The sequence below is a fragment of the Cyanistes caeruleus genome, chromosome 4 (assembly GCF_971803275.1).
Source record: "Cyanistes caeruleus chromosome 4, bCyaCae1.hap1.1, whole genome shotgun sequence".
Lineage (NCBI taxonomy): Eukaryota > Metazoa > Chordata > Aves > Passeriformes > Paridae > Cyanistes > Cyanistes caeruleus.
In genome coordinates this window covers 49,146,980-49,160,738 of record NC_141704.1, presented here as the reverse complement: position 1 = coordinate 49,160,738, position 13,759 = coordinate 49,146,980, and the positions used below count along the sequence as shown (strand labels likewise).

General features: G+C 38.4%; 1 protein-coding gene across 6 annotated transcripts in view; it reads left to right on the top strand.

Moving 5' to 3' along the window:
• The window catches only part of TBC1D30 (TBC1 domain family member 30), a 48,422-nt gene extending 36,491 nt beyond the window's left edge, over positions 1 to 11,931 (top strand). For 4 of the 6 annotated variants that reach the window (XM_086884543.1, XM_086884547.1, XM_086884545.1 and 1 more), the window contains 5 exons: positions 174 to 279; positions 5,466 to 5,578; positions 5,751 to 5,890; positions 7,559 to 7,765; positions 9,321 to 11,931. In XM_086884543.1, coding sequence (XP_086740669.1) covers positions 174 to 279; positions 5,466 to 5,578; positions 5,751 to 5,890; positions 7,559 to 7,765; positions 9,321 to 10,102 — 1,348 coding nt within the window. In that variant the 3' untranslated portion in view covers positions 10,103 to 11,931. Of the gene's footprint in view, positions 1 to 173; positions 280 to 5,465; positions 5,579 to 5,750; positions 5,891 to 7,558; positions 7,766 to 7,956; positions 8,014 to 9,320 lie in introns of all 6 variants that reach the window. The other 2 variants (XM_023931600.2, XM_086884544.1) reach the window with 1 other exon arrangement.
• Positions 11,932 to 13,759: the final 1,828 nt, after the last annotated feature.

The window sequence follows — 13,759 nt, the reverse complement described above, 5'->3', positions numbered from 1 at the left end:
TTGTCTGCATAGTTTTATTATTTGGAAGTCTAGGCAGAATGCAAATAGACACTTAAAAGTTAGGCTGTCTAACAGAAATGCATATTTTATGATGACAAGAAAATCAGTTTTGTTTTGAACATGTAGAATCATATGTAAAAGTAAAATAAACATCAACATTTATTTTGATGTAGGCAGATTGAGTGTTGTGAAACAGCAGATGAATTTTACAGTACTATGGGCAAGCTGACCCAGGAGATGCTTGAAGACAGTCTGATTGACAGCAATGAACTTATGCAAGTGAGTAATTGTGACATAATTGTTTTTTGTGTTTTCTGTGTTGATTTCTTCTGGTCTTGATTTCTAACAAATTACATTTTTGTTCAGATACTGCAGAAACCTAAATTCTCCCAACAAGAAAAGTTTCAGGTAGCTGGGTTGAGCTAGCATGAATCAAACAATGAAACAAGTTAGAGCTAGAATCTTATTTTTATATGAAATGTAGAGAACTACTAGGCATCATTTAATAAAAATTGGTTCTATGTTGACAGTTTAAAGTCTTTTGTGATTTAATGCTCAATTGCCTTTCCACAAGTAAGGTGTAGAATCTTCTAGTGGTCACCATTTTTAGGGTGTTCTTTTGCTTTATTATTATGCTTTGGTCAGTTTATTACACTGTATCCTTTCCATTCTGCAGACACTGTGGGAAATAAGAGTGTATAAAAAGTGCTTCATGATTTGAAGAAAAAACCCCACCATGAACAGTCAGTACTGTACTGTCAGTACAGTACAGTACTGTACAGCCAGTAGTGTACTGTAAACAAAGACATTTGTAGATGATTGCAGTCTCTGAATTCTTAAAGCATATGTCATTGTATGAGGACAAAGACTCACATTGTTCTGGGAAAGGAAAGGGCCTTTAGTATAGCAGATACAATTTATTTATTTACAGTTACACTTATTCTTGTGATATTTTTAAGGTGTTTTCTACTTAGATGCTTTATAAAGACTTCGTGCTACAGTTCTGGAACTTTCCTTTTGATGAGTTAGAGCATAGTGATTAAACAGGCACAAGTACAGAGTACATAATTCACCTGCAACTTTGTGCTTGACTTAGGGGAAGGAAAAAAGTCAGTCTGTGAAGCTACAAAAGTTTAATAACAGTTGTTAGCAGGTGACTTCTATTACCTATTGTTGAAAGACTGTGTTAAAATATACTATTTTCAGTTTTATTATTTTGGTCATCATTATTTTGTCCGATGAAGAACCTCTAGGAATGGGAGAAGTGAGTTTTGTGGCTTTGTTTTTCTTCAATAACGGAAATGGAGCTGGTCAGAGGTACTCACATGTTTTTTAAAAATGTGTTAAGGTTCCTCACAAGACAGTTCAGATAGTGAGGATGTAAGGAGGGCAGCACAAGCTGACATTTTCTCATTGTGTTTCAGTTCCTGGTCTCCAGTGCAGTACAAAATCAAGATGTGACATTTATGAATAAGAATAATTTGGGGAAAGCTGGGGTGGTCTTTTGTGACTCTATGGATTTCTTTTTTTGCTGCTGTGTGTAATAGAAGATAAGGCATGGGTAACTTACTGGTTGGAGGGATGGGAGAATTTTTTTTTATTTAACTCTTGCAATTACAAATACTTGCAAATTAGCAATATTTTGTGCTTCAGCAAAAAAAGAGTATTTGGCACAGTATATATGTGTGCTCATAGTGTATGTGTGTATTTTATGGCAAGAGTGTTAAGGTAGGATGGCATTGCCATTGATATGGAGAATGTGGCAGGTTTAAGTTCTGTATATGGAGGAGCAGTGTATCTGGTTTATGTGTGTCCCCTCAGCTGAAGAATCCACAATATAGTTTGCATAGCTTTCTCCAAGTCAAGGGCAAGGTGCTGTCAGTGTAGCCATCTCTGAGGCCTCCTCTTTATCCTAAGTGGAAAGAATAAGGAATTACAAGAATTTACCATCAGGATATACAAGTGCTACCATGTAACTGGTTGGAGAAAAAAATTCAGAAATATGAACAATTCCATTAACGAAAAGATCCAGGCTGCTTGAACATGCTGGGTTTTAAATTGCTTTAAGCTTTTTCAGAGGAGTTATCCAGAGATGCTTTGTTTTCAAATTTTTTTTTTCTTTTCCCCTAATAAAAATCAGAATGATGAATTTACATCTAATACTTTTTACAAGGTAGCTCAAGGTTAGTATTCTGCTGTGGGAAAGGATTAATAGCCCACTCTGCCTTTGCTACACATTTCAGTAGAGCTTGCTGATGGCAATCATCTCACTTCTCTTTAGACTTCCATAACACTTATATTTGCATCTAAGCTCACTCAAGCCAGAGTAACAGACACTTCTCAACCACTGGAAAACAAATTGTGCTCTAAGAGCCTTGTTTCTTTTGGGAGTTAGAGGAGAGAGGTACAACTGATCCTTCAAGGAAGGTGTTGACAGAGCAGATGTCTAAAGCAGAGCAGGGGATTCATGTCTGCATTCTCTTCACCAGCATGTATAGTTGCTGCAGTTTCATCCCTCCCATGCAGACAGTACCTATAGTCAGGATGAGAGCCTTAAAGCTTTTGCAGATTTGGCCCTTGTGTGGCAAAAGTTCTTAACGTTTTACTGAGGAGAGCATGGAGGCATTGGAGAAGCAAACCAGACTACAGTTTCTTCCTTTTTTCAGATTGGACAGTTTGAGTGAATAAAGGGTAAGTACTGTACACATCAGATTCTAGACTGGGTATGTATTGGTTCCAGTATGGAGACAGAAGGCTGTATACCAGGTGTCTGCAGATATCCTAAACAGAGTGTGCTAGACTGAGTCTGTGCTTTCATGCCTTGTCAGAAAGTGAGCATTTTTACAAGCAGCTAAACTAGTTCAGCTTGTACTCCTAGAAACACTGCAGCACACAGGAGATGAGAAGCCAGCTGGAGGAGAGGCATCCCTTTGTATTTACTAGAAGAGGGGGAGCAGGGATTAATCCTTCTGTGGTACTCTAGCATTTTGGACTATCTTCCTAGGCAGTTACCCTGATTTGATGGTACTCACTGTTAACTTTCTACTTGAGTAGCACTTTGTTTTCTTTTGGGTTTGTTTTTGCTTTTGTTTTCTTAGCCAAAATGAAAAGAAAGAAGAGCCTTAAACCAGGGAGGGGCAGCTGCAGAGATAAGTGTTTGATAAGTTTGCAAAATGGCTTACCCTGTTTGGAAGCCTCCCATATGGTGTTCTGCTGACAGTGTAGACAGCTTTGCATTTTTAGGGTAAGGCAAAGGATTGTCAAACAATTTAAGGTTAGGATAGAGGAATTTTGTTCCCGTCTCTTTTCTTGTTCCCAGGATCTGTCTCTTGTGTAAATACAATGCTCAGTTTGGCTGCATCATGCTTTTGTGTCTAGGCTATTTCTCTCTGGGACAGCTCCCCAGAATTAACCAAATGGCATCTAAGGCCATGTAAAAACTAGAAAAGGAATGCTTTGATTCTGAATTGTCACTGGGAGGATACCAGAAGTGTTGGTTGACAGTTTTTTTTAAAATTTCCAGTGGAACTTGCACTGGCATAAAATTTGTTTTGTGACTCTCTTAGCAAGGTGGTAGGCAAGGCTGCAGTTATAACCTGATAACAATAGTTAAGCTCAAAATATGTATGCAAAATGAAAGAAATTGTAGAAGATGTGGAAGAGACAGATTGGAGACAGGAAAAAGCCAAAAGCACAATCTGAAACGGTAGGTGCATGGAATAAATGGAGGAATTGGAGTTGACTGTTACACTTAAAGGGTAACTAGCATATGGAACAAGTTACCTGAGAAGAACATTGACATCAAGATTAGAAATAAATTCCAGACAAACCTCTGGAAAGAGTGGAAACACGTGGGAAAAAAAAAAGCCCTAACAAGAAAGTATGGTGGAGATCAAACAAGCAGGCAGAGGTGTTGGGCTGGAGGTAGGTCTTTCTCCAGATCATAAAATTCCTTTGTCTGGTAGACTGATGGGTAATCACTGTTCAAGCCCTAGACAATATTTTTCTTTCACAGTAGCATTGTAGCTTAATGGAATGGCAAAACTTCCATTCATGCTCTGGACTTTTGAAGGCATCTTCCTTTCCTTAGAGTCTGGGCATGGCTCGAACTGTAAAAGCATTCTCACACAGAAACCTATTGAGGTGCACTATTGCCCTGTCTTTCATTCAGACAGGAGTGTCCTTCCTGCTCCTCAGTGCATACATCATTGTCGTTAATGAAAGTTTTTCCCCTCCTTATGTCAGGAAATGTCTAGTACTGAGTTCATGTTTGCAATTTTCCTTAGTGTATTTAGTGCAGAAGAGTCATGGTTCAAGAATGGATTATGTAGAAACTGTTCAGAATTTCCTTTCATCTTAATTGATGTCATTTACCTTCAGATGAAAATGTCACTGACTTAATAGCACAGGACAAAAATATATAAGTGAAGATTTACTGTCATAACTAATGAGAAAATTTTATGTTGCTGTCTTTCAAAAAATATTTGATTTTCAGGATATGGAAAAGATTTAATATTTCAGAGAAACTACGGGAAATTATATTTTTGTTTTTGTTTTTTTTTCTTCTGACATTGAGACTCAGAATGAATTATTTGGCAGTTATTTGAAGGCTCTGAATTGTGAACAAAAGCAGGGAAAAAAGGGCAACTAAAGTATGTAGGAACAAACCAGCAATGATATTGCAATGAATATGGCTGGTGACTTACAGCAAAATAATGCTGAAAGGAAATGCATTTGCAACTATGTATCTTTTTAAACTCTGAGTATCGATGTAAAGAAATTACATTTCTTCTTCTTCTATTAGCATTTTGATGACCTTGTTTTAGAAAAACAACTACCTTTACCCCACCAAACCCCACCTTTAGTCTCAAAACCAACCAGCAATTGGAATTGAGGGAATAAAACCTGGATGACGTTGGATCCTTCCTCTCTAGCTATGATTTTTGTGCTGGCATGATTTCCTTCACACAAGCTCTTGAGCTTCTCAGGTAAAATAATGAATCAGCTCGCAGTCCACATCAATGAAGATCTGCCCCTTCCTAGCTATGCTAGTGCTAATACTTTGTTGAATACTTGAACAAAAACTTAGGTCTTCTGGAAAGATCCCCAAAACCTAAATGATACATTTATGTAAGTGAAATCATAATTGGAGGAGGATTTCCAGTGTGTTCACAAGAAGGGGTTGACTGTAATTATTAGGAGTTGTAAAGGATCTTACAGCTCATGTTATCAGTTCTTTTTTTTTTTTAACTAAAGTGTATATTTTTCTAGTGAGTCAGACTTTATTTCTCCTGCAGGAAATTCTGACTGAATCATAAAACTAAACCATTTTCTTGAAGCATGTGAATGTACAAGAATGTGCAGCCTTTAATCCTGCAAGACTGTGGAAGTCTGTTAATGGAAAAATCTTTCTTGAGACTGTTAATTAAAGCAAAAGTTTTTAAAGTTGCTTTTTTTTTCCCTAGACTGTTTACACCATGGCTCAATTTCCTTTCCCACAACTGGCAGAATTAAGGGAGAAATACACATACAATATTACTCCTTTCCCTGCAGCAGTAAAATCAACTTCATTTTCAGGGTAAGTTTGAAATGCACTACTTATGGTGTATTGAGTTATTGTTTACCCTCTGCAGATGTTGAAAAGACAGGTGGATCCTCCCTTGTAGGCTTCTAAAAAAAATAAAAGTGCTTGGTAATGTTCACATTTAAGAATGTATCTTCCTTACTTCTCTTATGTTCTCTTTTGACAGAAGGTTAGGCAGAACCAGAGACAGTGATGAAGAGAATGACTTAGATGGTGAAGACTCAATTGCTAATGCAATTGGTTGTCTTGGACCATTAAGTGGGTTTTTGGCACCAGAGCTCCAAAAATACCAAAAACAGATGAAAGGTAAAAGTGACTTTTTTAATTTTGGAAAACACAATTAAGTCTATATGACCTGGCAGAAATTGTCTGCAGCTCTGTTTCTGAAAGTTGCTATGGAAAATGTGTTTTCTATGCACAGAGTTACAGCAGGTACCAGATGACTGTAAATGACTCTGCTCCATGAAGATGTCATAAAAGCCAGGTTAGAAGGCTGTAGGTGTACAGTAAACAATGGTGTGACTTAAGGATTTGGCTATAGTAATGGTTAACAAAACAACCCCATAGTGTTGCCCACATAGTAAAAAAAAAGAAGCATATGTGAAAAAATTCCACTCTAAATCCATGCATGTTTCTGACACAGCTGTTAGGTAGTCAGCATTTTCTGAAGGGTGCACCTTTAATTGTGATTGAAAGATTGTGATCTTTATTAACATATGCATGGCTGATACTGGAACCTATCAGCAATGAGTGAATTCTGCAGGTGATTTCACTGCCCTTTTGGCCAACCCTTCAGATTGTTGTATGCTTTTGATATATTCACATTTAAAAAAAACATTGGTATGGTTTAGGGTGTTCTGACAAAATGTCACTATTTTTCAAATCCTTCCACACTGAAATAAAATTTCTTGACAGAATTGTGTGTACACCACTGCAAATTCTCTATAGGCAATAAAAAATGCTGATCTATACAATAAGAGCAAAGAACATTTGTTAACTTGTAGCAGCCTTTATGAAATGGTACTGGATCAACAGTGATTTCACAGTATCTTGAGAGAGGCCATTTTTATTTATCCCCACTTCACCACCACCTTACCCTCAAAAAAACCCCAGACTGATGTAACAGTTGCTGTTCATGCTTCATCATTCTTGTGTCTTGGTTTTGCTGAGATCTATAAGCTGCAATTTTCCTCTTGATTGCTGTGGTGTTTTGTTTTTCCCTTCCTGAGGGACTCTCTACCTGCTGCTTCAAACTAGCACTTAGTCAGAACATCAAACTGCTGTTGCAAACTAAGCCAAAGACAAATAAACATTCCTTTAAAAAGAATTATCCCCCTGACCCTGGAGTGCCAGGTTGCTGCATCAGAAACAGCTGTGAAAATAAATTGCTCTGCTGCTGTTGCTCTGTGTCTGTTGATCAGAGACACTCTCAAGTTCCTCATGATCCTCAGCTGCTCTGTGCCTACCCCTTTTGTTGTTACTAGCAGCTTTCCTCCTGTGGTGTTCTGTTTCTTGATGCTTCTTGCTGGTAGCACTAGGTTGGTTGTTTAAATCTAATGCCTGCTTAACTGTAATGTATTTTATAACTTGCATTGTTGGTCTCTACAACAATCAAGTATCTTTAATAATCTGTTATTGAATTACTTCATTGGTGGCTTGATGTACTTTTGGATATTTGAAGAACTCTGCTTATAACTTTGCATTGCCATGTTAATTGACTTTCGTACTCTCTAACCTCACCTCAAATCCTTACTGTTCTTAGGCAGTAGTGCTGTTTATAATAATTCTTATTGTAAATAGCACAGCTTAGTTAAATATACATATTATAATAAATTTTTAATTAAGGACTACAGTTAAATAAGATTGTAGGAATCAGACACAGACTTCCCTTGGAAATAATTTACAGAAGTACAGATATATCTCTTGAGTATGCTGATTTACTCCTTACCTTCACTTTATTCCCTCCTTCTACAGATCAGAATGAAGAACAAAGTCTTGGTTCCAGTAACATTGCAGAATTAAGCCCAGGAGCAATAGACTCTTGCAGAAGTGACTATCACACTGCTTTTAACAGCATGATGATGGAGCGTATGACCACTGATATTAATGCACTGAAAAAGCAATATTCCAGGATAAAGAAGAAGCAGCAACAGCAGGTTCACCATGTGTATATCAGAGCAGGTAACACATCAAAACATGCTTCATTTCCTGATTTATTACAACTGACTTTGTCAGGCAAATTACTTTCTTTAGCATTTAACCAAATAGACAAAATAAGAAAGACTGATGGAATATATAAAATTAGTAGTAAAGTGGGCACCACTTCATGCAGACAGAAAATAAGGTGGTGATATTTTTTCTTCTTTTGTCAGGATCTGAAGATGATGACCCTGGGGTTTTCTTAGGTCCCAGGGACCAACTAAACAATGGTATTTAAAAGAGGCTTTGCTATCTGGGTGCATTCTGTTGGTCTCTCTGATTAAAAGCTTTTAAGTCTTTGGCATTCTTGGAATTGACATATTGATGCAGTGGAAAAAGTGAATGCAGAGATGAGGATGATCACATGGCAGGTAGATTCCTGGCTGGTCTGTGTTATCCAAACTCCTCTGAATTCATCTGGACATGGCAAATTATTCAACTGAAGGAGCTGGCTTAGATGTTTCATTGTGGCTGGCAGTTTCCCTAGTGATAATGATACTGTTGTGAGGACTGAGCTGGACATCAGTCCCTTATTTAACAACCCACGTTACGGAGTCTGTCTCCCTAATTGTCAGACTCAGCAGTGCAGGGGTTGGCATGAAATGCACAGCTGAAGGTTTTACTGGGTATGCAAGCTGAACACAGCCCACCCCACTCATTCCTCCCTGCTTAGGTTTCATCTTTCTGAGTTCACCATTGAACCATGCAAATGGACCACGGTGGATAATTTTTATTTCTCTTTTTGTCTAAACCTGTGCTAGCAGGAGCCTTGGAATACATGCAGCTGCAATTTTTCATTTACCTGATTTAGAAGGATTTTTTAAAAAAATTATAGTGAAGTGTTTGCTTTGAACAAAGGCTGTAGCCAGCAGAAACAGTGCAAACAGTATGATGTTGATTCCCAAGGATGCCAACCCCTTACCTTTCAAACACAAATCTTTCTAATCTTACTAATCATGATATAGGGCTGGGTTTGTCATTTGATCATACTGTCATATAATCACTAATTCTGAGTCTACTGCTCTGGTTTAATAAGATGTGGTTTTATGCATTAGAAGTACTTACATTTATTTTCCATTTTCCAGTCACACAAGCCTCATGGAGAGGCTTATGTGACTGACCTCATGTGGAGACTGAATTGCCTCTTGCTGTTGGAAGAGAAATGAAGGAGAGGGGAAATATGAAAAGCCAATATTAATGTTAAACTATCAGTTTTAGTGCAATTCCAAAAATTAAGAGGCTATTTTTTAAATTATTAGTTTTTATTATATTACTGGCTCAGGACTTACCCATAGGTGCAAAACAGTGAGGGAGGGCAGAAAATCCTTATATAGAAGGTGCTGCTTTGTGTTCAGCTCTAAGACATAAGTGAAATTCAGTGATTTTTAATTTTGGGTTGGTTTTTTTAAAATACATTCTGTCCAACAAACCTTTGCCATACCTCAAGAAAGGTATTGAATTTAGTGGTAGATCCTTAGAACATTAATTTGTTTTGTTCTTTAACAATACTGTGTTTCTTTTAAATATTTTCTTTCAGACAAGGGGCCAGTTACCAGCCTCCTCCCTTCTCAGGTAAACCATTCCCCAGTGATAAACCACCTCCTTTTAGGAAAGAAGATGAAATTGAATAACAAGTCTCTCAAAAATGCCGTTATTCACATCCCAAGCCATGCTACGGGGAAGATGTCTCCCATTCCCCAAGAAGATCTTAAAACAAAACTGAACTCTCCGTGGCGCACTCACATACGAGTTCATCGGAAGAACATGGCTAGGGCAAAAGGCCAGCTGGGCTACGGGGATACCGTAGGACTGATAGATGAGCAGAGTGAGAGCTGTAAAACAAACAGCCCTGGTGCAAAAGAGGAGGCTTCCAAACATTCTGGCTTTGGAGAAAGAGAAGAAGGTGGTTTGGATGACAGGACTACTCAGAAAGCTGACCAGCAGTCATCTGAGCCAGACTCTACAGACGGCGGTACAAACATGTCCGTGGTTCAGCTAAAACTGGAAGCGCTGGAACTCACCTCAGATACCCAAAGCGATGTGGAGCCAACATCCCATCAGTCCAGCCAGCCACGTTTATCAGAGTCTTCCACTTCATCCAGAGACAGTGGAAACCTGGCTAAATCGCCTCAGCCTGGGAATCCAAAGCCACAAGTCTTCAATCCTTTTCCCAGCGTCAAGCCTCTTCGAAAGTCAGCTACAGCCAGGAATTTAGGGCTATATGGCCCCACTGAAAGAACACCAACTGTACACTTCCCACAGATGAGCAGAAGTTTCAATAAATCTTCCAGTGGCAACAGTGGGACCAGGAAACGATGATGTACTACCTGGTACTTACTATTTCTGACAGCAACAGAAGAATTTGTATTGCCTTTTTTTTAATGTGTGCATGTGTATGTGTGCCCCAAAGCATTTCTAATTGCTAATTAAGTAACAGGGATGAAAGTGGTTACCAGATATATAAATATGTGTCTTTGAAAATTGTACTTCCGTGTTATGGGATAGATTAGTGAAGATGCACTCTGGCACCCTATTGTTAATTCTGATGGTCCTATGTAAAATAAACATTAGTTAGCAATGTAAAGCATACTGTTTCTTAAAGTCTAACTCAGACATTAAATCACCAGCTGCCTTTAACCCCTCAGCCCCCCATGGCTGCCTCCTGTCTTTCAGAGCTCAAAGGACAAATTGTCCAGTGCAGCAGACAGGTTTAACAGTTTTTGTGACTGTTAAGCAGCTTCCCCATCCGACCTCGTCATCAAACTCCAGGAGTAGCTGGAGATGCCATGACTAACAGAAGCACAAGCAGCCCTCGCAATCAAAAGTGTCGCGTTGTCGCATCTGGCTTCAGATATTCTTGAACAGCATTTTGTGCTTCTCTTCCCACAGCAATTCTCTGCTGATACTATTTTTAATATAAATTGAAACACTGAGCATGAGAACAGCAGACATAAGTCCATCCATGACACAGGTTTGCTCCTTCTCTGTTACATGTGTACATGCATTTCTGTTACTTAATGCTGCAGAGTTGCAGCACTGTAAAATTAGTAATTAGGTACAACTATTTGTATAGTTGTATGATTATTATTCTGATGCATCTTGGCTTCAATGGATTTAAAAGCTATTATCTATATTAGACTTGTAGTTAAAAAATATTTGCCAGCTTAGCAGTAGGTAAAATATATGAATGTTCTGAAGTAGTTTAGGGGTTTAAGTTCTATAAATAGAGTGATTAGATACTTAGAGTGCCACTTCCCATTAAAAGCCAACACATCAGCCACTATGTTAGTGGGATGTGCCCTCGGGCTTCCATGTCTTGTTTCCTCTTTGGTGTGAAAGAAAGTGATAAATTGAGGATTTATTTCCAAATCAAAAAGCAGAGCTGATAAATACCATAAGATAAGTATTTGTATATATATATAACAGAGGCAGACAGAGAAACTAAAAAGATAATTCAGCTTCAGGATTGCAAAATCAAGTACTGAAACTCCAAGAAATTCAGGTTGCTCTTAAATCGTTGCAGCTCTGTGGTATGTACTGACTATGATTCATTACCTTGATTCCAAGTTTCCCGTGGCATGAAAGGGCCAATATTTTAAACTGTAGTAATGATGAATTGGCACCATTGTATGCAATGTCTTACTTGCTTTTAAAAATTCTTTGTTAAATTTGCAAATTAGTATATCACTGTCTATTACTGTATTCCATAACCTATAGTATGTGACACCAGTTTTACTGTATACCATAACTTATAAGCTGTACAAAATACTCTGTTCATTGTTGTGGGAACAGTTTTATTTTGCTGTTGTTTCATATAAGTGTAAGCATATAAAATAATATACAAGTATGAACACTATAAATATAAAGGAGATGTAGATCAGATCTTGCTCCTGCCTTATTTCCAGGTGATAGTAGTATTGTCACTAATGATTACTTAAAGCACTAAGTAAATTGAAAATAATGTAGAATTTAGTTGCTGATTATGGACTGTATGTGAATTGTTTTTGCACTGAATTAGAAGAAATGGACTTCTCAAAAAATTTCCTGTGAATCATCCTCCCCAGTTTTTCTTAGCTTCAGTGTATCACGCGGCTGTATTCTGAACCCATACAAATAAAAGGACTGTCAGTCTGCAAAACCTGCTAAAATGGTCCAAGTATGTGCATGAATTTTCAGCATTTTACGAAGTAAGCAGTGGGAAATAGTAAATTATGCATGGATATAGGTCTGGGGAAAGAACAACACATTCTAATGTTCAGAATGAATAATAATTCATAAGTGTGCTCTCAGGTCTTGGACTGTTAGAACTGAAGTGTGGGAACCACTCAGTGCATTAATTTGATGATGCTTGCTGCAGGAAATTTTCTTAAAGTACTACTTGATGAGAGAATAGAATGTCATGTTAGCTACCTCAAAGGTACATTTCTGTACCTCAAAGGATATTCACTCTCTACCTGAAATACTTTTGGAACGTACAGCAGAAGCAACTTCAATGCTTAGTACTGAGACAGAACATTGAGATGAAGCCTGGTAATGAAGAAAGCTGTGCTTGGAAGAGTGGCATTGCAGCACTGAGGTGCTGGGAAGAATGATGGTGGCAGTCTGCTCCATAAACATTTTGTTCTCCTTGAGTCTTCTTGTTCTAATGCTCTCTTCCACATGATCAATGACATTTCTGTTTGTTTGGGGTTTTCTTAAAATTCCTTAAGGGTTTTTGTGGGTTTTTGTTTAGGTGGGGTTTTTTTGTGTTTGGTTTTTGCTTTGTTTTGTTTTTTTGAGAAAGGATTTTAATAAGATCATGTTGACTTTTACTTCTGAACATGCGTTTCACCATCACCAAATGAAAACTCGATGGACAGGCATTTGATTCCATTTTGCGGACACTTACAGTTCTGCAAGTGGAAACAAGTCCACAGCTATTCAGAGATTATTTGAAATTATCTATGCTTTGGGGGTAAAAATACCAGATAGAAATAAGTTTTTCAGAATTGCTGTCAGCAAAAATTGATTTCATCCACAACTGCAGCTATGGTGCAACTTCAGTTTTGTGTACTTCACAAAAATCCTACCTCCTTTCAAAACAACCTAAATGGTTACTAGAAAGGCAACATTATTTCATGCAAGAGTAAAATGCAGCCCTTTACACTGGTATTTCCAATTTAGGTAAAAGCTCATTTTCAAAATTCAAGACTTAAAATCTGTATCAAAATTTCACTAGACCTGTTTTAAACCATGTGAAGTTTTTCATACAGAAATAAGGTAAGTGGTTTCACTGTACTGTAGTTTTCCTTGACCTTCTTTGCAAGGAGTTATCTCATGCCCATCCATGGGCAGTAGTAGCATCTGGCTGAGTGGCAGGGAGCTAGTATCACCTGACACCAGCTCCACTGAAGTATGAAGAGATAGAAAACTCATCCAAATGCTTCTCTATCCGAGTCAACGCTTTGTTTGCTCCAGTTTTAGTTGCTGTTTCTTGGTGAAAGATTCATTCAAGGCAGGGGGCTGTTGTAGAGGCCTGCCAGTGATTTGGGATGCAGTCATGCCAGAGAAGCACCCTGAGGCTGTGTGCCATTTGGCAGCAGGGACTGGTGAGGTGACTGGTTTCTCAGGCAGGCAGAAGCTGCTCAGATGCCTTTGACCAGCTCTGTGTTAACCCTGTCCTTGGGAAGGTGTGCTCCTTTGAGAGGGGGTGAATCCAGTGCAATGCAGGAAAATGCATGTGGGAAGGGTCTCTTCTGCACACCCTTTCCTGCTGAAGAGCCCTCAGGGCTTGCAACAACTGATGGGCTGATAGAAGATGTTTGACACAGTTTAGGACCTGGAAATGGTTTGCAAGGTCAGAGCATGCTCAGGCCCAGCCTCCCACAGCCTGCAAGGTGCCATTTCAGCTGTGCATTGTCCTACAGGCAGCACACAGCACTTACTGGCTCACCACAGGTTTAAAAAGAACCACAAATATTTCCAAGTCTTTCTCTG